The sequence below is a fragment of the Amblyomma mixtum genome, chromosome 3 (genome assembly GCF_055824585.1).
Source record: "Amblyomma mixtum isolate Tamu chromosome 3, ASM5582458v1, whole genome shotgun sequence".
In the NCBI taxonomy this organism is placed as follows: Eukaryota; Metazoa; Arthropoda; class Arachnida; order Ixodida; family Ixodidae; genus Amblyomma; species Amblyomma mixtum.
This window is the reverse complement of record NC_143014.1, coordinates 223130428-223155054: the sequence shown is the minus strand read 5'-3', so window position 1 is coordinate 223155054 and position 24627 is coordinate 223130428. Positions and strand designations below refer to the sequence as shown.

The following is a 24627-nucleotide window of genomic DNA, read 5'->3' as shown; positions in this document are numbered from 1 at the left end:
TGGGGATTCAGGACTGCGGTACACGTTGACGAGTAAGTGACGAGTAAATCACTACCTGCGTGCCCTCTAATGTCATTTGGCAAGAAAGTTTCTTGAAGCTCCAAGGGCACAATTTTTCAGCCAAATGCGCACAGAGCGAACTTTTCGTGCGCATGTAGCTGCGCAACGTGAAGCCAGTCCGTCGCGGCACATGTGTTGTGCGCTTGACGAGTGAACCTTATTCTTGTGTCGACATTGGCCCTCTCTTTCAGATGAGGTATCGGACAAGCGGCACAGTTTGTCGTACGTGATAATCAACCCAAACTGTGACCTGCCGCTCGAGGAGGGTGACATCATGTAAGTCGTCTCTATAGCCTTACGAGTGCACGAGCCTTAGAAGCGCTGTAAACCTGTGAAAATACTTGCCTAAATAGGTTTTTGAGGCTTACAAAGCACGTCTAGTTGTGTGCATGGCGTTCTCTGTTCCTGGAATCAAACATGCAGTGGTCACTGGGTGTATCGGGCAGCCACATTCGTCCATGTAACGTTGTATATGTCACAGGTGCGCAGAAAAGGTTGTGGCTCGTCAGAACGAGAGCGTAAACTGCGGGTCCTCTTAGCACCTGTAACCACTTGTATTCAACGAAGAATGATGTGCACCGGGAAAATGAAGTACTTTTTTTCTTACTCGCCACGGTTGTGGACAAAAGTTTATGGATGCGAGTTCGCGGGAAAAAAAGTTTCTCTGCGCGGTCAGGCAAGGCAGGTCAATGAAAAGCCTGATGCATGAAGGGGCATGCCTGCTCCTCTGCTGAGACGTATAGCACCTGACTGGCTAGTGAGGCAACAAATTTTTTTCCTCATATTCGCATCCCTTAAACTTCTTTCCATGACTGTACATTCCTAAAGTGCATTCCTACACTGTATTCTGTTCTCTTGACATGCCTACAGTATCTAAACGTCTACTGTGCGTTCCTTTTTGCCTTCCTCTCCTCGTACTTAAGTTTTACGGTCTCATTTAAAAACTACAATTCTCAATCACCACAGGCGCTGTGCAGATAGGCATTGAAGCAGTATGTCACTACCTGGAGAGCGCTGCCACGGAGGTTTCAGGAGGCGAAATTATAGAGGCCCGCGTAATGTGCGATGTCAATGCACGTTAAAGTACCTCGGGTGGTTGAAATTTCCGGAGCCCTTCACTACGGCGTCCCTCGTAGCCTGAGTCTCTTTGGGACGTTCAACCCCAATAAACCATAAACCAAACTAAACCTTTCCTACGTCTGTCCTGGCATCTTTAAATTCAACCATAGTTTTCCTCCAGTGTGAGGGCGTGAGCCAGATTACATTGCGGTATACACTCTAAGCAAGAAAGAACTAAGTGTGTTGCAGAAGTCAGTCCTTATGCAACTATGTTGCCGCTACCATGAGACCAACCATTACTCCCTTGGAGACCAGCGGAGAAGAGGAATCAGCCACAGTTGGTCCCTCTGCAGGCTAATCGTTCCTCGTGACGAATGAGTGGCGCAGACACTCTCACCTTATCCCTTTATGAGCTCAGAGAGTAATTTCCTGCCGTCCATTTGTCATCATCATAGCCTCTTCCGTCACGCGCATTCGTGTCGTCGTGTGCGCAGCTTCCTCATCCGGCCGAGCCCCATCTCGGGCAAGCGCATCTTCCTCAAGCACGGCTCAGTGCGCATCAAGACGCCGCGGCCCAGCCGCCGGGAGAACCCGTCGTCGCGCGGCAGCGGCCGCTCTAAGACGCCCTCGTTCCGCCTCAACTTCAGCGCGCACAAGGCGGACTCGCTGCCCGTCCAGGAGAACGGCGGGCTCACCCCGCCCAAGCCGCCGCCGCAAGAGACAGCGGTCGAGGTGGTTGTATGCCTCTCCCTCCATGTCGCATGCCTGCCCTGCTTGCTAGTGCCGTTAATGCGCATGGCGCGAAATGACCATCTGGCTTTCTGTCACTAGCGATTCAAACTTGCCCCCTCCGGGGTTCAAAGCCAGTCACTTCACGACATGACCACGTCATCGATGTGCCTTCGTATCGCGCGTTAGAAAGAAAAGCGGGAAGGCAGATAGGTAAGCAGTTTGAAGTGAAGAATGGGTCATGCCTCAAACCAGCGCCAACTTTTCACCCGGCGCGGTGACTTAGTGGCTGTGTTGTTTGAGTGTTCAGCCCGATGCCGGGGGGTTCGAATCCCGGCCACGACGGCCGAATTTTTATGCATCTAAAATGCAAAAACGCATGAGTACAAGGGACTGTCGAAGCCTTTACAGATAATTATGTTAACTGTTCTTAAAGCTTTCGAGAGGAAAGAAATGCTTCTAAGATCACAGCCTGTAGGTATCGCTCACCCTACGTCACTGCCGGAACATTAATGTGGAAGGCTAGCTAAGATATACTGTAAGATATGCTTGCTCTTTACTTAATGTTTATGAGTTACTGCCTTCAGAAAAGCGCTTCAGCCCGGTTAGCCCCGTCACCCCTCACTACACCCCCTTCTTCGCGTGGTCTTGGTCCTTGTGGAAAATGTGAATTTCAAGGACAAGCCAAAATGGAGCTCCCAGGTTTTGTCACGCATGACACAAATAGAGTCTCTGCCCGTTTGCGAAATGTAACCTCTTCAAGTTGCAGTAGAATGCGCATACAAATTGTGCGCAGTTTATTCCATAAACCTAGGCCTTTGCTTAGTGCAACTTGTATTCTCAGCGGTCGAATAATTTCGCAGGTTTCAGTTAAATGCGATGAGTTCTGCTCACCTAGCAGCGGATACGGTACGCAAGTAAGTAATGGTACATTTGCGGGCGCACCAGAAGGCTAGGACGCAAGACACAGCATGCGACGAAAGAAGAGCGAGTATCATGTAGTAATTCGATGTGTATACAGCTTACTCCTTTATTTCCCTTTTTTTAACATGTCGTTTTAGCCAGCAGGCTGAAATATATGGGCCGTCATGAACAACGAAGAGCTTTAGTACCCAGTAAGCATTCATTTTACCATAAGACATTTTGCTTGCATACCAACTGCTCATGAGACAGCAAAGGCAATCAAAGATGTCGACACATGGCACACAGCTCAAGAATGAGACCGTCGCGAGTCCTGGTTAACGGCTGTGGCTGCTCGAGCATGGGATTACAATGATGAAGTCAGAGCCTGTCGCAAAGGCTAGTAGCCATCAGGCAACGCTAAGTGCGGGATGTTCAAACAACGACCTAACTTCCTTGACTGCTTGAGCTCCTCTCAAATCCCCAATGACTAAAGAGCTTATTAGGTAATCCTAATTGGTTCCTCGCTTACAAGATGAACGCGCTGAACCGTGTGAAACGACTCCGGACATTTTCTTGGTTCATTCTTGCATAAGCATCTGGCTGGTGCTGCTTTTAAGGAGGGAACTACGCGCGGGCGGAATTCTCACATCTATTCCCCATGTCGTTGTTCCCATGCTGATGTCCCATCCCATCTCTTTCAGCAGTCCGAGTGCAGTGTCCACGTGACGGCCGCGACTCCCTCGTCGACCGGTCAGGGGACGATCGTATGACGCCAGCTGAGGTTCCCTCTGGCATGGAGGGCACGCCACAGGGTCAACTGAAGAGCTTCAACCCTCGTCGCAGGATTCGCGTATGCTTGCACACGTCTCGGCGGAACCGCAAGCTCAGGCCCAAGCGCATCGCATCCCGTGCATGCGTGCACCGGCTGCGCCACAGGGCGTGATGTGCCTGCCTCCCTCAAGAGCGCCGGCGTCGCTCACCTGTCTGCCTCTGGGACTCGCAGTCGAGCGCAAACCCTTCATTCCAGGAGACACGCATGCGCCCGATAAGTAACGCATGCACTTCCCCGAGAAGCCGCTCTGGATTAAGCTTTCGTGCTTTGCGGCGCCCTGCGGACCCGATGCGTGTGCTGTCATTCAGACCTATGCGGCAAGTACACGGTTCTAGCGCTAAGCCGGACCCGTACGCGTCAGCCGAACTCAGCCTTCTTGCAAGGCACTTTGTCCCGTACCCGTATGTTTCTGCCAACTGGCTCTGCTTTGTTCCGTCGTGCGCGGTAACCGGAGCCCTTAACCAGAGCAGTATCCTCGTATACCTGGGACACAGCGCATCCTCCACGGAGCAGGCGCTTCGAGACGGCAGACCTTGGGCTAAGACTTGCTCGATGCCGCAGGTTGTTCGATATTATCGCCCCGTGAAAAGCAAGGCGCGCCTGACCACCGCCTAGACCTGCGCTATTCTGTGTCCTTATGACTTTCAGTGCAACAATGCATATATTTTTTTTCCAGTCAGCGAGCTTCAGCATGAATGGCAACGTTGGTACCATTGTGTGTACTCGGCACATTTCGGAGTTAAGTCACAGAGGCGATCTACTTAAAGCCGACAAGTGCGAAAGCATGCTACAGATGCACTCTGTGTCGCTCCATTCATTTCATCCTTTGCGCCTTTGACATTTCTTAAATGCACTGAGTAAAATTTCAATGCTGGCTACAGGCAATTATCTCGGTTTAGATTTAAGCATCTAAGTATTAACAAAGGGGCTACGGCTTTAATGGCCGCATGACTGAAGCATCGTTGGTAGATATAAATAAGCGGACAGACATGAGTTAGCATAAAAAGCGACTTGAAATTTTACATGTTCAGACGAAGCGAAAAGCGTACTCTGCATATAACCGAAGCCGCAGAATACTCAGTGAATCTTGTTTCCAGAGCTCCGGAAACTATTTATTCAGTTTACACTTGCGCAGAAATAAGCAAGTATTGACCGAATTATTATACTCACATTGTGTTGTGCGTGTCCATATTTGTTTGCGTGGCCTTTTAGTTTTTATGCAGCCACAGTCTATATACTCTTTTACGAAACGCCGCAATATTTTAGTCGAACTTTATTAGCTCCATTCATAACCTGACGCACAAAACATTGTTTCCGGCAATTGCGTTTCGTTTCCGGCAGTCAGGCCTAATTTTTAAAGTTAGTGCGGCGGAAAACAGCTCGCAACGCTGCGCACTGTATACATCTTCTGTGAGCGCTTTCGCAGCAACGGCTTCGCTAAGTATTGGATGCGAGTAGCTGGGCTAGCTGGCCTTTTCTCTTCGATAGAATGGCGCCATCGAATGGAATGAAAAGAATTTCCTAAATGAAGGGACAGAGTCGTATTCTAAGCTCGGGGCATTCGCCGGGCGCACTGGGCCCAGTAACGGTATCCATACCGACATCCGCGAATGCCCGCGACACCATTTTGACGCCTTGTCTCCTGATGTGAAATCAACCACTTGAAATCATAGATCGGCTCCTCGTGTGCTTAATTTGGGCGGCAAGTTTCCTTTGCACGCCGCGTGAATACTCCCGTCTTGAAGCCTGCCCATGCACTACTCGCAGCCGTTACTCGAATTTGAGTAAGTCGCTCTTTGGCGAACGTGAGCACCAGCGACATCTCTCGCGAGGCCGGCGGCTTCGCCCCTTTTTACCCGCGACGCAGACCACGGCTATGAGCCGCTATAAGCCGCATTTTTTTTTCTTGCCGCAGCAACTTGCGTTGCGGTATAAATCGACGGCGCTTTTGTGATACATAGCTTGTGAGAAAGAAAGCAAACTATGGTGATGTGACAAGTCCTTGTGTACATATACGCGCCGATCGATACTTAGATAGCGAGTGAATGAGAGGATATGTTACGCACACACAGCCTTCGCATCTTTCGATAGACTCTCTCAGCCTGCCTTGTGTAAATGATACAGTTATTCGGTGCTTGCCGGAGCGAAACGTGTAGTGACAAGTCCGTAGTTGTTGTTGCGTCTTGTGCTCGCGTTGTGTTTCGGCTCCTTGTTTACACTGTTCGTAAGATGCCATCGTAGCTGTAGTCGTGCTGTAAAAGAAAAGAAAAAAAAAAGCTCTTTGCCCGAACGTTCATCTTTCGTGGACAGTCCCAGCACAAAAGGATGTACATTCTGCTTCCTAAACACTGTATATATTACGCTGTCGCAATGTCAATGTGTGCGTGTTACTTCACGTAAATAATTACTTCGAGAGAGCAGCCATTAAGAAATCCGCTGCATGTTGTATTGCAATTAACCCGTTTGTCTGTGAAAATGCTTTGAAGCTGTTTCTTCACGTTAGCGCGTCACACAAATAGGTTGTCCCTCTCCGGGATAGAAAGAGGTGGAGGTGTCTTACAGTTCCCCTGAAGAAACTTCAGGAATGTTTTTACCAACTACTTGAGAACTGCAAAAAAAAAAGACAAACTTTTGTTCTTGTTTCACGGCGTCAGAAAAGTGCGGCTAGTAAAAAAAAAAAACAACGCTTGGGAGTTGAGTGTTGAATCTCTTACTGCAGTGACCGTTCTTTGGGACATTTTTTTTTCCTCCTTTTCACTTTTTAATTCGTCAGATACTGAGTTGCTCAACATGCCACCGTCAAAGCAGACCTAAAACTGTGCGTATGCATTCGTGAAAGAGTCGTTTCTATCATTTCCTGCCATTACTTCAGCGCCCGACACTTAGTCTAAATCTTTCAGTACAATGCCCCACGAGAGATTCCCACACGCGCGTTACCATATCATAGCAGAGACAGCACCGAATGGCATGCATCTGGGACGGTGAATTTCGTTTCTGTTCACCTTCCATTCCATTCCACACCCGAGATCCTCCATTCCACTTGAAACTCATCCAAATTATAAATTCATCCCCGCTCTGGGACCGAACGGGCAACCAGTTCCCAAGACTATAGCACGAGCCGTCGGCTTCGGCCTAGTGACTTGCTTTTCGTCACTTTAAACAAAACATCCGTACAAATAATCTTAGTGTATCGCTCTCATGAAATGTTCACCCTTCTATTCTGGACCAGAAGCGAACCGTGAGCCTCGGAACAAAGCGCCTAGCGCTCTAGTGCGCGCAGCACCATTTCCCGCACTCCTTCTAATGGCATGAGCATGGCACGCACTCGCAAGATTCTGTCTTGTTATAACTTAGAACACACTGACTGCCAAGCACCCGGTAGCATTTATTAGTTCTTTTTTTTTTTCATCTCGTCTCCGTCGCCTCTGCGCCTTTCCTTCCAACGTGAACCCCCACCACCTCCTCGCCCTCGCCCTTACAACGCCACAAATCTACACGAGGCAGCAGTCCCCGATGTTTTTTCAGGCGTGTACTCTAAGACGTTCTTCAAGACTACGGTACGCATCAGTAGACGATAGTCAAAACAATGGATGTGTTCTTCAACCACCTCGCATGTTTATTCATTATTCAAGTCAGATAAAACGTGTTTATCTTTGTTCTCACAAATGACTCCGAGACGCAGCGTTTCTCCCCGCGGACGTCACTTTGACATTTATGCGCACGTAGATGGCGCGTACGTTAGGGTAACTCTCGATCTTCACACATCCATTTACGGACACACTCGTAGCATGACGTCGTTTTTAAACTTTTATGCCCCTCCTACTTCCTTCAGCGGTAACTTCTATCAACTTGTACACTACTAACGCACTGGGCGAAGTGCATGCTGAGGTGACGTTGTGGGTGAGCACTGGCGTGAGTCTCGTCGCTGCGTACCGGCGCGCATTTTGTTGTGCACCCGAAAGTTCGGTCTTCTCCTAGAGTTCTCGCCACGCTGGGACCGAACACCTGCCTGTTATGACATTTTATTTCGTGGAAACGAGGCAACACTCACCCATTCCTGCATTGTTCGACGTATTAGGTAAAAGTGTAAGTCTGTGTGCTGCGACGCACGACGAAGTGCTTACTGATGGTCTGCTTGCCGTTGTTGACTTTCCCCCGTATGACACACGTTATCTGGCATGTGTTCCGTCGCTGTTGCCTGATTATTACAATGTCACCTCCAGTTGGTAGTCACACCTACAGGAGCTACTGAAAAGAGCAGTTCTGACTCCATTCATACTGAGTTGCTCCTCATCTCAGCCCATCACTGAATGCAGGTACAAAAACAAAAATATAGAGATCGTGTCGTAAGCAACGCTTTAGTAACATTTTTGAAACGCACTTTATTGAAACATGCGAAATTAAGCTGAGATTTCTGCATCAGAGTGCAAAGATCCCCCTCTGAAAGACTATTCGTCTTGTCGAAACGTTGGCCAGCAAACTGAGATTTAATTCCCTCCCTTCCCTTGTTCGAGTTTTGCTTAAGAATCCAATCTTCCGTCTTGTCTACTGTGCATCTGTCTGAAACTGGTAACACAGCACACACGATACTACGCGACCAGCAAAGCTTCACAGAATACAAGAACACCAGCCCACATCAATCGCTGAACGACCGCTTCTATTCAAGCGCCAGCCACCTTCAATTAATCCACCATGACACAACGTCGCATGCAGCTTTTATTATAAGCGTTCATCCTTTTCCCTTTCTTGTTTCGTTTGAAAAGCATTATTTATTTCTGTGGCATTTGTCGAAACCAGGCAGTCTTTCTTTTTTTTTCGACCTAGAAGGTGCAGATTCGCGATTTTTCGATTCAAGCCCCCGATCTCTCTTTCTTTCTGGCATGCGCCTCTGAATGCTTTAAAATGGCTTATTCGCCACTCGCCGCACTTTAATTTGATTGTGTATATTGCGAGTTCTTGTGTAGTCCTTCGTCGAGGGAACATAGGTAAGTTAAGCTCAGCTAACGAACGAAAGTCGGGTTTTTAAGGGAGGAATTGTTATTTCACATATCGACCGAAAACATGACGCAGAAATAATTTTTAGACTTTTTAGCCCCTCTTCGCTGAATCAGCCCTTACCTCCTCACGATGACCATGAAAAAAAAAAAAACTGGCGTGAGACACGCCTGAAGGCGTCCGGTCAGAGTCGAGACTTCAACGCAGGCTTGCGGACAGACAAGGTACACACGTATGGTGCTCACGCAGCGCTGGCTTCAACATTATTCTTCTCCAACAAAGTCGGTCATGACTTTTGTGTTTTGCGACATACTGTCTCAAAGCATAAATGAGCTTACACAGCTTTCCGGGCACAACACGTAGTACGTTCAGGGTCGTAGCGAGTTTGACGTACACGCCATTTTTTTTATCTTCGCTTATAACTTCGCGCTGACCTACTTATGAGAGTTCCTGCGTTTAGCTTCTGGTATTCGCAATTTTGAGCTAAAATCTCTTCGCGTTGCGCTCCACGTGTAAGATTAGCGACGTAATTTGCGCGTTCAAAAGAGAGCACAACGTTGCGAATGCAGCGTCACAACCATGATGTTACGCAAATTATACAATGCTACGTCAAGACGCGCGGAAGCGCTGAACGAAGTTCTTGAGTTCGTTGGCAGGGACGCTGATGCGAAAATAGAAACATTACTTAAGTTTTAGCCGTTCTTAGAATCGTTTGACTATGACTGGGTCTTTTCACGGTCTCTTCCTTGTAGTTTATTTATTAGCCTATTTATTTTAGAAATTTTTCAGCTACCTCAACGCATCCATCCTCCCCCTCACTTCCACCACCCGTTATGTCGCTATTTAACTTCATTGTGGAGCGTAGTTAACGACTAAGCTCGTATTAGTAGCAACCAGTCGCTACTCGTTTGTTGGTCGATCGGTTGCAGGCTTGGTTGGAGACCTGTGATATCGAGACGAATCTAGGCTTTTCTTCATTGCCTGCGGTTTGTCTGCCTGTTCGTCTTTTACTTGATACTCGTTTTAGCTACCCCTTATCCGTGTAAAGGTCATCTCTGCTATGTCTGCAGAAAGTGAACCCTTGAAGATTCACTTTATCTTGCGTGAGTACGGGCGTGATATCTCATCCAACATTCCATGCGGCTGATGATGACTTAACCTGCCCATATGAATGCTGAAATAGGCCAATAAAATATTCGTATAAGCCACCACATCCAGACAGAATCTGTGCTCCAAATTAATCATCGCTGTCTGGTCGATCGCCGACAGCGCGATACCGTTACACACATGGGCCTCGCCTATCTTGGACAAGGTTAGCTGGTGAGCGAGCGAGAAGTTACGGCCGATTCTATAGAAGAGGCTGTGTTTGGATTGGCGACACGCAGTTTACACCGTGAGTGCTGCTGCATGCGGTGCTTTTAGGTTTGCTCTTTTCTGCAGGACACCGCACTGTTGTTAACGGGTGATTTTGGTTTAACTATTTGGACGAGATGGTGTACATGTTGTGAACACTAGCCATTTAATTTTTTGACCTTGTGAGTAGAAAGATGTACTGGCGGACCAGACGTTTGTGAGAAAGTTCAGCTAATGTATGTGATGGACGTGCAGTTCAGCGTTTGTTCTCCTGAGCTCGGTATGTGTGTACGATACGTGTAGGATGCATATGTACTCACGTACGTGAGAGTCTGTGAACTGCAGGCCCCGCGCCTTGCGCGCCACATTTTTCACCACGCATGTGTCGATCTTTGCCTTGTGCTACCTAAATGACTATTTTTGGCCATCCTCCGATAGAGTGAGATTGAGAGATATTATCATATCATGTACCGACTATGTATCATGTTTCCATGTGTAAAATAAAGCATTTTGATACACCTTATCGGTAGTCTTTGGTCTCTTTGTTATTTAATTTTGGCGCCTCCCTTCAGAGACACGTGGTGCCGGCTCACGTATGGCTTCGGTGTCCAGTACAGTACAAACGTATGTACTTCCAGAAACACGAATGGAAACACAAGGCACACATGCGTTTGACGCCTGCCATGGCACAGCCACGAACTTTCAAAGGTAAATGTGTATGAACTGGCATGTTTACTATTATCTACGAAACACGAAGCACGTTTACTAAACACAAAAAGGAGAGACGAGGCAGGTTCGGCGGCTCGGCTTTTACAACAGCGACCTCGTCTGTGAGTAGCTCCGACGTCCCGAGAGCCAAATGAAAAGTGTTGCATACACGTGTAATAAACTACTTAGTGTTACCTCTACATGTTTAAGTAGTCATTTTTTTACGGCCCATGATGTCTAAATATCAAAACGCCCTCGCAAGTGTAGCAATTACTTTTTTTTGTTTTCAACTAACATGATTCCGTGGGTTGAATTCCTGACCGCACTGGTCGCGTTTCAATAGAGACGAAAAGCAAAGCTCCTGTTTATTCCGTATGCTGAAAGACCCAAAGTGGCCAATATACTCTTTCCCAAAGGCGTTTCCGATAGCGTACAGATGTGTTTTTGGGTGATGAAGATAAAAAATCGAAGACGACCTCAGAAGAAGCCGCTGCCTTTCGAGCAGTCGAATGAAGATCCTTCATCAGCGTATTCCATGAGGCTTCAAATGTCCATTCGCGAACGGTAACAGAAAACCGAGCATATCCGGAACGCCTTCTGATAGAATCGGCAGTGCGTGCTCACTAAGAGCTTAAACAGCTCAATCCAGTAGTGCAGTAGGCGAACGCATTCGTGTTAATGAGCCATGTGTCAGGCGTTACAACGCACCACTAAAAACGCCGCTGCTGGATTTTGCGGTTTAGAACCTGCGATAGCGATTTTTCGCTGCCGCTCCTCAGTCACTGGAAAGTGCTGTTTATGTAGTCTAGTACGGTTCAACGTGGCCGAGTGTGCGCGTCCGAAGTTACTTGCACATTGCACTGTGAGTGACGCTTTAATATTAAACTTGATCTACACTACATATAACGTAGTTGAGCTTTCTTAAATTCCGCATCAAAGAAGAACTCTCTACAGAGAATTTACAGCCGAGATTCTTTCATTTCCGAGACGTTCCGACCAGCAGGCAGGGAAAAAAAGCAATATTGTAATTCTCTCGCGAGAAAAACGTAACTATAGCAGACACCAAAAACTATAAATAAGCGTTGAGAAATCTTTACTCCCAGCGCTCACCATGGCTCTCTTTCAGGCGTGTCGCTGCTAGAATGCCTTATGTTCAGGCTGCAAAAATATATCAAAAGCCGGGCACCGGCCCACTATGCACTGGCCCGAGCCCGGCCCGCGGGCCCGCAACTTCAAGCCCGTTCGGGCACAGCCCCGGCAAAACAAAGCCCTTTCCGTCCCGGCCCAGCCCGCAGGCTGAAATGCCGGGGCATGCACTGAAAGGTAAAGCATGGTCCATGGGACGCGATATCTACTGGCGCTGATAGTGGAGGGGCAGCTGAGCTGCTAAAAAACGTCACAGCGCGACATCGTAAGTGGCCGCTGGGTTATGATCAATATAGGTACTACTTTGCGCCACGCTGGCACTAAGCAACTCCCCTGCTGATGCTCGTCGAGAGCAGATGTAAATATGAAACGCTGTGAAGTTCTGACGGAGCACTGTCTAGGTTGGGTTATAGATGGCGCTAGCCGCATTCTTGAAATGGGTCTCGTCCAGGTCATGCCACGCCACACAGCATACCACAAAGCACTTCTGTCGCCGACTTCGCTGAATCGCAGAACAAGCCAGAGACGCACGCGCTCACGATCACGCGTCTACGAGTAAACGACACAGGCTTGTAGCCAGACGCAACCATAACATCAGAGGCGCCGCTCGGCGCGAGAGTGCGTGCTCCCCAGGCCACCCCCTGTCCGCCGCCCTCACTATTTTTTTTTATGAGCTCTCCGCGGCTTATCACTTGCGGGCGTTCAGTAAGGACTGATGAAGAAGTGGCATCACCGCAGCACTCCCAGCGTTACAGCGTTGCTGCTGGCAACTAAATCTTCGCCTTGATAGCAGAGCGTTCCAAAGGCTGCACCGTGCGCTCCCGGCGCACTGGGAAAGTTCGCGTCATGTTCTCCTTCCGGTTCGCCGCTGGCCCCGAACGATGTTCGCCCCTGAGTTTGCCGAGAACGGTAGCTAAAAGCATTTCGTGCCTAAAAAAAACTACGTGGGTGGCGCTGGTGAACACTCTCAAGGTTAGGTTGCATGCAACATAAATGCCCTCGAAAGTAAAGACTGGACAGCAGTCGACGTAGCTCAATTTGTAGAGCACCGCGCGACATGCGAAGGTCGTTGGTTCGGATCCCACCGGCGTCATATGCTTGTTTCTGTTCTACTTTCTAATAATTTATCTTTCAAATTAAAAAATAAGAAGAAAAATACATTCCTCTGTTTACCTCGGTTTCAGTGACCGTTAGCGTTTTTGATATGTGTGTCATAACGAGCCCCTCCCTCCATTCCCTATCCTTGTATGCTAATGTGTATACTTAAAGGTATTGTGGCAGGCCTGCAAGTTGTTCATGCTGCCCCGCGCAGCACCCTAATTACTCTATTAAGCGAGGGGCAGTACCGAAAGTTCCGTTCCCTCTTCTTGTCATACGCCAGTACCACCCCTGCAGTTACTTTTGGCATTCATCTCGCGCAAGCTCGCCCAACAATCTGATTTTTCTGGCCTTTACCTCATAGGCATACGTCAATACAGCAGGTCTAAATGTCACGTACTCTGTAAGAAAGAGCGGCCGATATCTTTTTTTTATTATTGTGTGAAGGTCGCCGCCCTCCGCGTACGGAACTACTCCACAATCATCGCAGGCCTGGCAACTTACCTTGACCGAAGTTACCGCTGTTCTCGTCTCACAGGGACTAATCAATACCAGCCGGCAGTGTTAATAAATTATCAGCATCGACCTGCACTGTTTGCAACGCACGTCATTACGGCTGCTCCTGCTCCACCCCCTTGTCAGCTATGGGCTGAGTGCCAGGTCACGAATGCAAGCTCGGGCAGCAATGACGCAACGCCCTAGCTGCCAGCCAAGCTTACACTCCGTGCGTTCTCAGACTAACAGTCAGGCACTTCGTAGACAGCAGCATGCAGCGCCGCTTTCGTTATGTGCTACTCGAAAACTGAAGCTAACCTCGAATACGAGGAAATGCAAGCCAGGTAAGCGAGAAGCAAGTGACTTCGACAGCGGTTACATGACGCAGCGAACAGCGAAAATTTTCCCCGACATCGAGAGACGGCCTGCGCTGCCGCCTGGCGTTGAGTCGTTGCTGAACTCCGTGAATTGCAACTCCGGCACGATGCAGCGATTCACGTCCGAGCGCCCCTTCCATCGGTGCAAACGAAAAGCGAAGGCGTACACGGTAGCTTGCCTGCTGACGACTGTCCTGGCGTACCACGCTGCTCTATTTTTCCTCTCCGCCCTCAAGCGCAAGGAGCACTCCTCCATACGCCGAGCACTCGCTTGTCTGCGCACCGGGTGCAGCGTCGTCGTCGCAGCGTTGATGATCCAACGTGACGCCCAGATAGCAGCGACGAAGTGCCAGTTGGCTTCCCTTTATCGCGGTCTTCCGCAGTTGGGTCCTCCTAGCCTGCGGCCATGGAAAATAAATGCGCTCCGACGAATGGTCCAGGTATTCTCGCTTTGCAACATCCTGTTCGCTGCCGCCCACAGCTTTCTGCCAGACATGACCGTTAAGGCACGCGAAGCGTATTTCACCGAGATGTGGTTTGGCCTGAACGCCAGTCGGCTGGAGCCAGGGGCAGCGGACTTCCTGTGGGCCGCCGAATCGGTCGTGTACGCCATCAGCGCGGACCTGTACATCTTCAACGCGGCAATGCTGTACGCCATGTGCTGCGCACTTTTCAAGGCCCGGATGCGGGATTTTCGGCTGTCCCTCCAATGGCATCGTCATCGCTGCGCAAACCCCTGTGGCGGGTTTGTCAGCGAAGAACTGCGTCGCGTGCAGCGCTTGCAGTCGCGGTTGGCCCAAGCGACCGCACGCTTTGAAGATGTCTTCTCGCCCATGGTATTCTGGATCTGCGTTGCCTGCGTGGCGGACATCTGTAACAATCTGTACAACTTCTTCGACCACAACCTCAACAACTTCTCAAGCCCGGCGCACCGCGTGCACTGGTTTAGGCGCTGGGCGGTCTACATCAGGTTCGGCTTCGGCGTGGCCTTTTTTGTCCTCTTCTCGACGTCGGCAGCTGCAGTGAACGAGGAGGCAGCGCTAGCTCTGCCCGAGGTCGAGATACTGACGCTCGACGCAGAAGACGCCGAGTCATCCGAGGCTCACCTGCGGGCGCTTTCGTTGCTGTCTCGCTTCTCGAGACCGTACGCCCGGCTGACAGCCTGGAAGGTGTTTGTCCTGACGCGCGGTTTCGTGTTCCGTGTTCTAGGCGCCATCGTGACATACGGCGTGATAGTGCTCCAGTTCATCCACTTCGACCCGCCGCAGTAACACATAGAAGGCTGCTGAGACACTGTATGACACGGCGGTTGTGACAATGCCGCAGTGAGCTGGCACGCTGCAAGTCCAGCAACAGAATGAAACGTTGTGAGAGTTTACATATAAGGCACCATGCGATGCCACGAGATCAACCCTCATTGGACTCTGGCTTTGCTTGCGAGAAGTTCGAATGGGCGGAACATTGCTGTGCTTGACGCGTATAATAACGGAGAAGGTAGCGCAATTTCTGTATGGTGAACCTCCACGTTGAATTCTAACGGTCCAGGAAGTGAAACGTATACGAAAATAGTAATAAATGATACACGTCTGACCAGGTAGTAGTACTTCAGCTGCATACAGGATTTTTCCAGCTAATGTGAGCCAAAGATCTAACGAAAACAGGAGCAGGTAGCAGTAATTAAAATGAACCAGCACTGCGGGAGGTTATCTTGAGAAAGCAGCCGTGATGTTTTATTTTATGGCCTTATTCATTTAGTTTAAATTAAAAGCGATGTAGCTAGGCGAAAAATTTCGTTAGAAAGTTGTATAGCGTCACAAGAAACCGTAAAGCGTGTAATTAAAACAGAATACCTTTGTTGTCGCTTTCAGGACTTCATAAAGTTCTAATAAGGAACGTAGTTCTTATATATTTCACCTTGGCGGTAGGGCGTCGGGGCTAAAGGAAACGCCGTAGCTGCGCCTTCCGAACAAAGTCCACAAGTGTGTCCAGCATCACCTTGCGCTTCGGAGCTCTTTCCGTGGGCTGCTTCGGCCTACGGAAAGAGTGCGGTCGGTGTTCTGTCGGGAGGTCACAAAGTACTCGCTGAAGGATAGCACTGAGGCCTTGGAATTCCCACAGTACGTGTTGGATAGTGCCGATCACCGAGAGCGCTTTGCCTGAATTGATGTACGCTCGTGTGCGATGTCTACCTTCGCTGGAACGCACTCTATGCTTTTGGTGCACACTTTATTCCACGGTGGAACTTACGTTTCCGTCTTGAAGTGTTTATTCAGAAATTTTTTTGCCCATGCGCTGAAAGAAGAGCGCGAAGCCCTAGGAGAACAAGATTTGGACGGCGCGCGAGCGTCCACGCGAAGCAACTGCGTAACCCAGAACATGCTTTTTTATATATTTTTGCGGGGCCGGTTTGTCTTGTAGTTTCCCCGGTTTCGTGTATCCGTCGGCGTCGACAGTGTCCCGTGCACAGTCACGGCACAGGCTGGTTCGCGATCACGTTCACGGCAAGCACCTTCGTCTCGCGCGAGGTGCTCGTGCATCCTTCGTACAAAGTGCGCAGGACATTACATGTGTAACCACAGGTGACTCTGTGACGTGCGAAGGCTGCTGTTGAAACCAGCTCCAAAGCTCTGCGGAGGAAATTGGTTTTGAGGAAAGGAAATGGCGCAGTAATTGTTTCACTTCTCGGTGGACCCCTCACCCGCGTCGTGAGGGAAGGGAGGAAGGAGAGAGAGAATGACGGGAGAGGAAAAAAGGGGCCGTAGTGGAGCTCTTAGGATAAATTTCGACCGCCTGGAGTTCTTTAACGTGCACTGACACCGCACAGTACACGGGCGCCTTGCATTTCACATGCACGGCCGGTATACTGCACCCGCGTCCTCGGGCTCAGCAACCGAGCGCCCTAACCGCTGAGCCCCTGCGGTCGATTAAAGCTCTGGATAGAGCATAACTCTCGGCCACTCATTCTGCAGGCGCCACAGAAGATCGGCCCACCGCTTAGCCCGCAGTTAGCTACTGCCATAGGCTTAATGGCGTGTGCACTTTTGCCAGAGGTTGTATGTGTGAACTACCGAGCCATAATCAAATGCGCGTAGCGGATGGATCGATGAACACCCCATTTGAAGCGTTGCGGTGGCGGACATAATCAAGCTCGTCTTTTATGTTTTTTTTTGTGTGTGTTTCGAACCTTATTCTCAGAATTCCTTTTTCTGGGTGACTAAGCGCAAAAGATTTCATTATGTACCGTTAAAATAAAGCTAAATTACGTGCGACTACCAAGGATGAGTTAATAAATACCAAGCTCTCGACAGGGAGGGCGTTAACTTGGGCCGCATCAACATGTGTACGGACACTGCGACACCAAAGGCATCAATCCTAGCGGAACATGTTTTGTTGTTGACCAGCATGCTGTGCATGAAACATCTTGGGCGAGTTTCCACTTGCTATTTTGTGCTTTGGGAAAGCCTGACCTGACTTCAAGGAGTAGGGCATTGTTTCTGAATTACGATGAAATGTTTCCCTCCGATTCAACTCTTCGACTTCACCGCTTAACAGTTCCTTCCGCCGAATTTTTGCAGTACACTGCCTTGGGCATCTGTCGCTCACTTTCAAGCCCTCACTGGTTGAAAGTTTTTATAGCGGTGCCTGAATGGGGCAGAGACCGTGAGGTCATCATTGGCGCGGTAGCAGTAGACTCGCGTGAACTCCGATGTCATCACAGCTGCCGAGGCAGTCTCCGCGCGCAACACGTGTTTCGCCTCCGCTTCACAAGTGCTCATTGGCGTCACTGCATCTACCGATCCAAAAAAATGAGCTCGAGGGTGGCGGCGTGCTTCAGAAGCGTTCGCAATACACACGAAAGGAGCGCCTCACGCGTTTCCTGCGCCCTTTGCACGATGCTCTGTTATAATGGTCGGGCTACCACTTGACATTCGTTAACGTAATCGTGCCTGAACACGCAAACTTCTTGCAAGCAAGCATTCGAGTGCAAATGTACAAGTCACGAATTTCGTTTCAGCTGACCGTATTTCATACAAGCATTATACGCAGCGCAAAATGAGAGAAAAAAAAATCGTTGCATCGGTCGTTATTTGTCGCAGTTGAGTGTGCCCATACGTCGCTGATGCCTACTGTTGTGAGACAGTCTAATCGATATTTCTTTCTTGTAAATCGACACTTTTCGTACAACTACAAACACTTCCTGCCTATCTTGTGGTAACTAATTTCGCTCTTTCCTCAATCGCATCAATACAAGCAAGTATCCCTTGGGAAAAAGGGGTGCGGATGGCTGCCTCGGCCTGTGATCAGCAGCTGCACACTGCTCAAGTTCCCGAGAGGGAATTTCCCCGCGTAGCAGGGTTCAAGAGAGGCAACCTGGGAGACACGTACTAGACTGCAGCGCTCCGCTTGCAACCGGCCTTCATCAGCAGAGCGCGGGCTCGCCCGCTGAGAAGCTCAGTGCCCGCTCACTATATCAATACTTTCGGTCACAGCTCGTTGTTCAATTCGAAAGACATATTTTTCCGCCCAAGTGGTACATCTATGCCTTAAGAAAGGCAAATTCTTTAGTCTTCTAAAGTAAAACACCAATGGTTATTTTTTTACAGGCAGGTGCAAAATTTCGTAGATAGTGTCACAAGATTGGAAAGTGTAACAACGAAATGCTACGATTTGTTAAATAAACGTCCGATGTGAAGCAGAATTACTTTCTGCTTCGAAGATGCACATGACTCTTGAAAAACAGATCTATACTATTCCCAGTGGCTAAATATTTCGTGAATTACTACTTCCTGCGTTCGGTAGATATGGCATAAAAAAAACGTCTCATTCGCGACATGAACGATGCTAAATTCGCCTGGAACAAAGAAATTACTGCTAGGTGCAGCACACCCACAGAAAAAGCTTTTAGTTTGTTTTTTTGTATACGCAGCCCCTTAATAAAGAGTTGAGTTTTGCCTTCTTTTTTATTTATAGATGGAATCGAGCGGCGTTGCATTCAAATGGAAATTTGAAATGTCCACTTTCCCAGGATCGCATATTGTTTTTCGATAGTTGCCACCAGCGGCGCACCGCCGCTGGTGAAGGCTCAAGGCCCGAGAGCGGCCCAGGGCAGCCAAATGATCTCGATTCTCAACCCAGCCAGGCCCCATAAACTCTACATGAGGCTCGGGCCCGGCAGCAGCACAACCGCTCACTGTGCGACGTCGCAAAAGGTATCACACCGTTGTCTACCTTGCAAGGCTGAGCACCAGTGGAGTAGCCAGAAATATTTTTCTGAGAGGGGGAGGGGGTTAGTCGCGCCGGAAAAAAATAAAAAGAAATAGAGCCTGCGCGCAAACAATACCTTAGTCATTTGTCTTCTTTAATAAAGCCAAAGGATTGGTTTTTGTTCACTGCAATATCTGCATAAAGATACGACAGCACGCAGGACCCCGGGGACTTGATTCGTAAAGAACATTTATTTTCTCGCAAAAAAAAAAAACACTCGTATACGAAAAATCGTAGCTATTCACAATATTTTCACATGATATAAAACAACACAAAAGCTTCTGCTCACGACAGTCAGCAACTGCGAACGAATTGAATTTGTCAAAACTTCTACCCTATGCATGTGAACTTGCGCCTGGCCGCAGAGACGCTGAGAAAAAAAAAAACACTCTTCATTTTCGCGATAGTTTACGATCATTTGAGGATAATGCAAAGGATGAAAACGTAGGCTGACGTGAAAAGGTGCGTTTAATTGGTTGAACTGTGCCTGGAATGAAAAGGAGTGCCGTACGCTGTGCGAGGGCGAAGAAGAGTGTTTCTTTTTCTGCAATAACTTCCGCTTCCTATTATAGTGCCGCGACAACGTGCATGAATTTTTTCGAGAACAAACCAACACTCTTTTTATTTTCGTTTTTAAGTGCTATTATGTGGATGCGGTGTGTAAATAGCATGCGCAAAAAAAAGGCCGAAAGGAGGCAAGGAGGGGGGACATAGCACTAAGAAAATTTCGGGGGGTGTTCTGACACCGACCCCCCCCCCCCCCCCCCCCGGCTATGCCCCTGTTGAACAGTATCAGATATTGGAAGGAAACAGCAGTATCGCATTGTTTGCCTAAGAAGACAGAAAAATAAAAAATCAAGTCAAACGAATTCGTCGCTGGACTTCGCCATGATAAAGGTATCCCAACGAAAAAAGAGCGCGTGATCTCAGCCACGGTTTGGGCCTCATCCGATGAAACACGATATGGCCATTAAAGCGCACTGGCGTTCATTCTGATGTGGACCCGTACGCCGCGGGTCCGAATTACAGGTCGTACTTTGAGCATCGAAGGCCGATTTATCGAATGTTTTAGGTAATAAAAATATACACGAACCTGATGATCAAGAAAGCGAGCAAAAATCACGAAGTGCGAGGCAGATGGGAAAAACGCCGTTTTAGGTTGCGTGAATTCGCAAGCAGTTTGATGAAATGGCGGTTGACAGAACGGACAAGTTTTGAATAAACTGAGAGGCATAATGTGAAACACCAGGAAAATGTTTTCTTTCATCGAACCACGTGGATAGGTGCGCGTATTTGGATTTCGCACTGCCGGGAACAGGTCACTTCAAAAATGTGGGATAAGAGCTCTCTATCCTTTTTTTCTGAAACCGTTTTGGGTAACATGGCCGGAAAACCCAATGATAGTGTTTGTAGTTTTCACTGCACAGGAACAAGACAACAAGGCCACACCATGAAACTACAGAAAATACCAAGTGCCTGCTTTCTTGCTTCCCCAGATCATTAGCCGTCTTTCATCTTTTTCGCTTGATTCGGCTCTGGAATGACCCAAGTACATCCCACTTGACCTGACCATGAGGCATCAGGAGCCCGACACGGGCCAATCTATGTACGGACCCGAGACCAGTTTGGGAACGGCAGAACACCGCAATTTTCGACCAGGCCCGTCAAGCGGACCTCTCCGGGCCCAGGCTTTCGAGAAGATCCGAAACCACGATGAAGTGCTCTATTAAAACCCACAATCACTGCCGCATCTCATGACGGAACTCCTCACTCAGCCGCTTGCCTCTCCCTCATATTCCATAAAAGTGAAGAGGGGGAATTCCCTCTCTCCACTTTGCCCCCGAAACTGACGAACGAGCTAATAGGAGCTGACGCTCTAAAATGCTTCCATTTCAAGATGGATTCTTAAACCGGAAATAGTGCCTTTCCCAACGAAAGGAATCCCATTTGGTAATCTTCTGCTTCCGGCTAGAAAATGCCATTTCGAGCTGAATTATGGAACAGGAAATCGTGTCTAGGTGGAAAAATAACGCTTCCAGCTAGCTCCAGCTTGAATCTCTTCCGCTTGCAGCTGGAAGTGAAAAAGGAAACATTTCCGGCCACTCCAGCTGCATTATAGTGTCTCCATTTTATTGTGGTAAGCTGTGCACGAGAAGAACGCCTACCGCCTGCTTTGACAGAAAGCCAAACTCGATAGTATGACGACTCTTCATTTACAGCTGCTAACTATATTACAGTTACATTGATGAAGCAGCAAAAAGGTACAATTGTTCACTTTTCATTGACCTCTGAGGTGTCTCGCCACCATGAAAGCTACAGCAACCAGAATTCGACCACAGTTGTTCAACAAAGATACAGGTACAGCTGAATCATTGCCAAGCTAAAGATCCTCACTGGTAAACAGTGAAGTCGGAACTGGTTCTGGTGTAGACTGGCTGCGCACTATGACACAGCAGTCCAACCCTTAATCCCCTAACGTACACATATTGTTCGGAAAATGGCATCAGAATGGTAATTTTGTACCCTTGCTGCCTTCTTTTGGCAAACAAAAAAAAAAGAATTCTTTGGGCGAGTCCTACTTGCTTTAAATCCATGAAGGAAGGAAACCTAGGGAAAAGACTCCACTACCCGAGCTGCATGGCAAAAAATGTGCCGGAAGTCACACGTTTTCGCAAATGCCTCGTATTTGGCCGACGGCGCAGCCAATAGTATAAAGTTGGGCACAACGGCGTTGACTGCTTCAGTGTCTGCTGCGCATGCGCAAACGCGCCCAGACGGCGGCCAACTAGGGGGAAGGGGGGGCGTAGGGGAGCCCTCGTGTCGAGCTTCAAAAAATGTGACGTAACGGCCTCTCCTTAATTTTTTCCTTCCTCCATGCTTAAATTGGACCCAGAGTGCGGGATAACACAGCTGGGCTCGTCAGGGGCCAGAAATGACAGTTCGCTTATGACGAGCCTGGCTCGCCCAACTGTAGGTAAAGCAGGAATGAGACAAATCTAAATAAAAAGAAGTTCAAAAAACAAATCATTATGAAAAACAGCACGAAAACAAAACAAAACCACAAGGACCAAGTTTAACATACGAAGACACACTACGAGCGCTCGTATTGTGTCTCGTATATTTTGGCCTGCGTGTTTTTTGCTTTTGTTTTTTCTCGCGGTTTTTCATAATGAATTCTGACTAACTCGTTCTACTCACAAAACAAAATTCATTAGTCCCCTGGAAGAAAACTGTTTTCAGAAATTTTACAAAGCATCTGAAGTCAATGGTATAAAGAAAAACCTCATTAACTCGAAGTCATTGGGACCGCGAAAGATATCCAAATTAACCAAATAGCAAAAAAATGAGATCCAGGCCAAAAATTTCGTCGCAGGAACGTGCTACACTTGTGGGACGAACTTCGCGATTACTGTATATTGCCGCGTAAAAGCCGACGCCCCAACTCGTAGCCCTTCATACTAAAATAAAGCCCTTGTTGGCCAAAAAAACGTTGATTCCAAATATAAGTCGACGCATACCCCCTCCCCCCTTAAGCAACATAATGCAATAAACGCGTAACGATGCGGTCATAACGATGGCAGTCTAAAACCAATGGAGATCAAAAGCGAAACGGCAGGCCTTCCACCATAGAGTTTCTAAATATTAACTGGAGGGAAAGCTGGCCGCCCTGCACATCAACCACCAAGGACGCCCTTGGCATGCTGGGCTTTGGCTTGATGACTGTTCTACGGGTTGTATTTTTTGGCTTTTCAGTCTCGTTTTCACTGATGCTTTCTGCGCTTTGTGGTGGTGTAGTTACCCAGCTACGCAGGCAGTTCATTTCAGATCCGAAGCATCCGAAGGCACTTGACTCGAAGTGAGCTGAGCACAGTGTACTGGTGGGCCTGAAGACAGTTTGCCGCATCGCTTGGAGCCATTTACGAAGAATTTTGGGTTTGTCTAGCGTGAACCTGTACATTGAAAGGTGAAAGAAGAAAACAGTTTTCTCTCTCTCTCTCTCTCTCTGTGTGTGTGTGTGTGTGTGTGTGTGTGTGTGTGTGTGTGTGTGTGTGTGTGTGTGTGTGTGTGTGTGTGTGTGTGTGTGTGTGTGTGTGTGTGTGTGTGTGTGTGTGTGTGTGTGTGTGTGTGTGTGTGTGTGTGTGTGTGTGTGTGTGTGTGTGTGTGTGTGTGTGTGTGTGTGTGTGTGTGTGTGTGTGTGTGTGTGTGTGTGTGTGTGTGTGTGTGTGTGTGTGTGTGTGTGTGTGTGTGTGTGTGTGTGTGTGTGTGTGTGTGTGTGTGTGTGTGTGTGTGTGTGTGTGTGTGTGTGTGTGTGTGTGTGTGTGTGTGTGTGTGTGTGTGTGTGTGTGTGTGTGTGTGTGTGTGTGTGTGTGTGTGTGTGTGTGTGTGTGTGTGTGTGTGTGTGTGTGTGTGTGTGTGTGTGTGTGTGTGTGTGTGTGTGTGTGTGTGTGTGTGTGTGTGTGTGTGTGTGTGTGTGTGTGTGTGTGTGTGTGTGTGTGTGTGTGTGTGTGTGTGTGTGTGTGTGTGTGTGTGTGTGTGTGTGTGTGTGTGTGTGTGTGTGTGTGTGTGTGTGTGTGTGTGTGTGTGTGTGTGTGTGTGTGTGTGTGTGTGTGTGTGTGTGTGTGTGTGTGTGTGTGTGTGTGTGTGTGTGTGTGTGTGTGTGTGTGTGTGTGTGTGTGTGTGTGTGTGTGTGTGTGTGTGTGTGTGTGAAAAACTCACCAGTCTGCCACTGTGTACTGTGAGCACTCTGCACATTCTCATAGGAGTCTCGGACCACTTATGTTAACCGTACTCGTCGAGGATTCCGTGTGTTTCACTTCGAAGTCTGGCGCTGGCCGCGCATTGCACACAGGAGCGACTTCCACTTCTTGAATTTAGTCATGGAAATACCCGCATGTTGCACTTGTCAGCATGAACACGGCTGTCACTTACGTGTAGAATAGGTTTCCGTTTCCCAATTCATGTTTTCCTTCGCAAAATTCGCAAGCGCAGCGCAGGTTCGTACATAGGTTCGTGCATGCCAGGTTCGTGCATGCCAGGTTCGTGCATGCCAAGAGAAATTTGCTCTAACCCTCACCCTTCTATGTGAAATTTGCACGTGCAAAGTGCCGGCTCTTACCATGTCCTGGCGCTGCTTGGTTTATGGTTTATGGGGATTTAACGTCCCAAAGCGACCAAGGCTATAAGAGACGCCGTAGTGAAAGACTCCGGAAATTTCGACCACCTGGGGTTCTTTAACGTGCACTGACATCGCACAGTACACGGGCCTCTACAATTTCGCCTCCATCGAAATTCGACCGGCTTTTTGACAGAGCAGCAGCAAACTGAACTGTTTTTGGTCCTGTAGTTTCCGATTCCGGCGCGACGCACGCCACGGAGATTATCGGAAAAATCATGAGTTTGCGCTCGCGATACCTACCGCTCGTCCAAGGAAGCGACCGCCGGCGCAGACGAGCTAATAGTGGATATATCGCGCTAAATGATAAAAAAGCACTTTCACAGAATGGGAAGACGCGCTTCGTCTGTTCCTGTTCTGTGTATGTATTAAGGCATTATGGCTCATGAGTGGTGTGGACAGGATGTCACGCTTTCACCAACCCATAGCCATCC

At 48.6% G+C, this 24627-nt stretch overlaps 1 protein-coding gene across 8 annotated transcripts in view; it reads left to right on the top strand.

Annotated features, from left to right (window-relative positions):
- SLO2 (slowpoke 2) overlaps positions 1-10454 on the top strand; it is a 562054-nt gene extending 551600 nt beyond the window's left edge. For 5 of the 8 annotated variants that reach the window (XM_089582855.1, XM_089582858.1, XM_089582859.1 and 2 more), the window contains 3 exons: positions 252-336; positions 1614-1854; positions 3453-10454. In XM_089582855.1, the coding sequence (XP_089438981.1) occupies positions 252-336; positions 1614-1854; positions 3453-3521 (395 nt within the window). In that variant the 3' untranslated portion in view covers positions 3522-10454. The remainder of the gene's footprint in view (positions 1-251; positions 337-1613; positions 1855-3452) is intronic. The other 3 variants (XM_089582856.1, XM_089582852.1, XM_089582854.1) reach the window with 2 other exon arrangements.
- The last annotated feature ends 14173 nt before the right edge of the window (positions 10455-24627 follow it).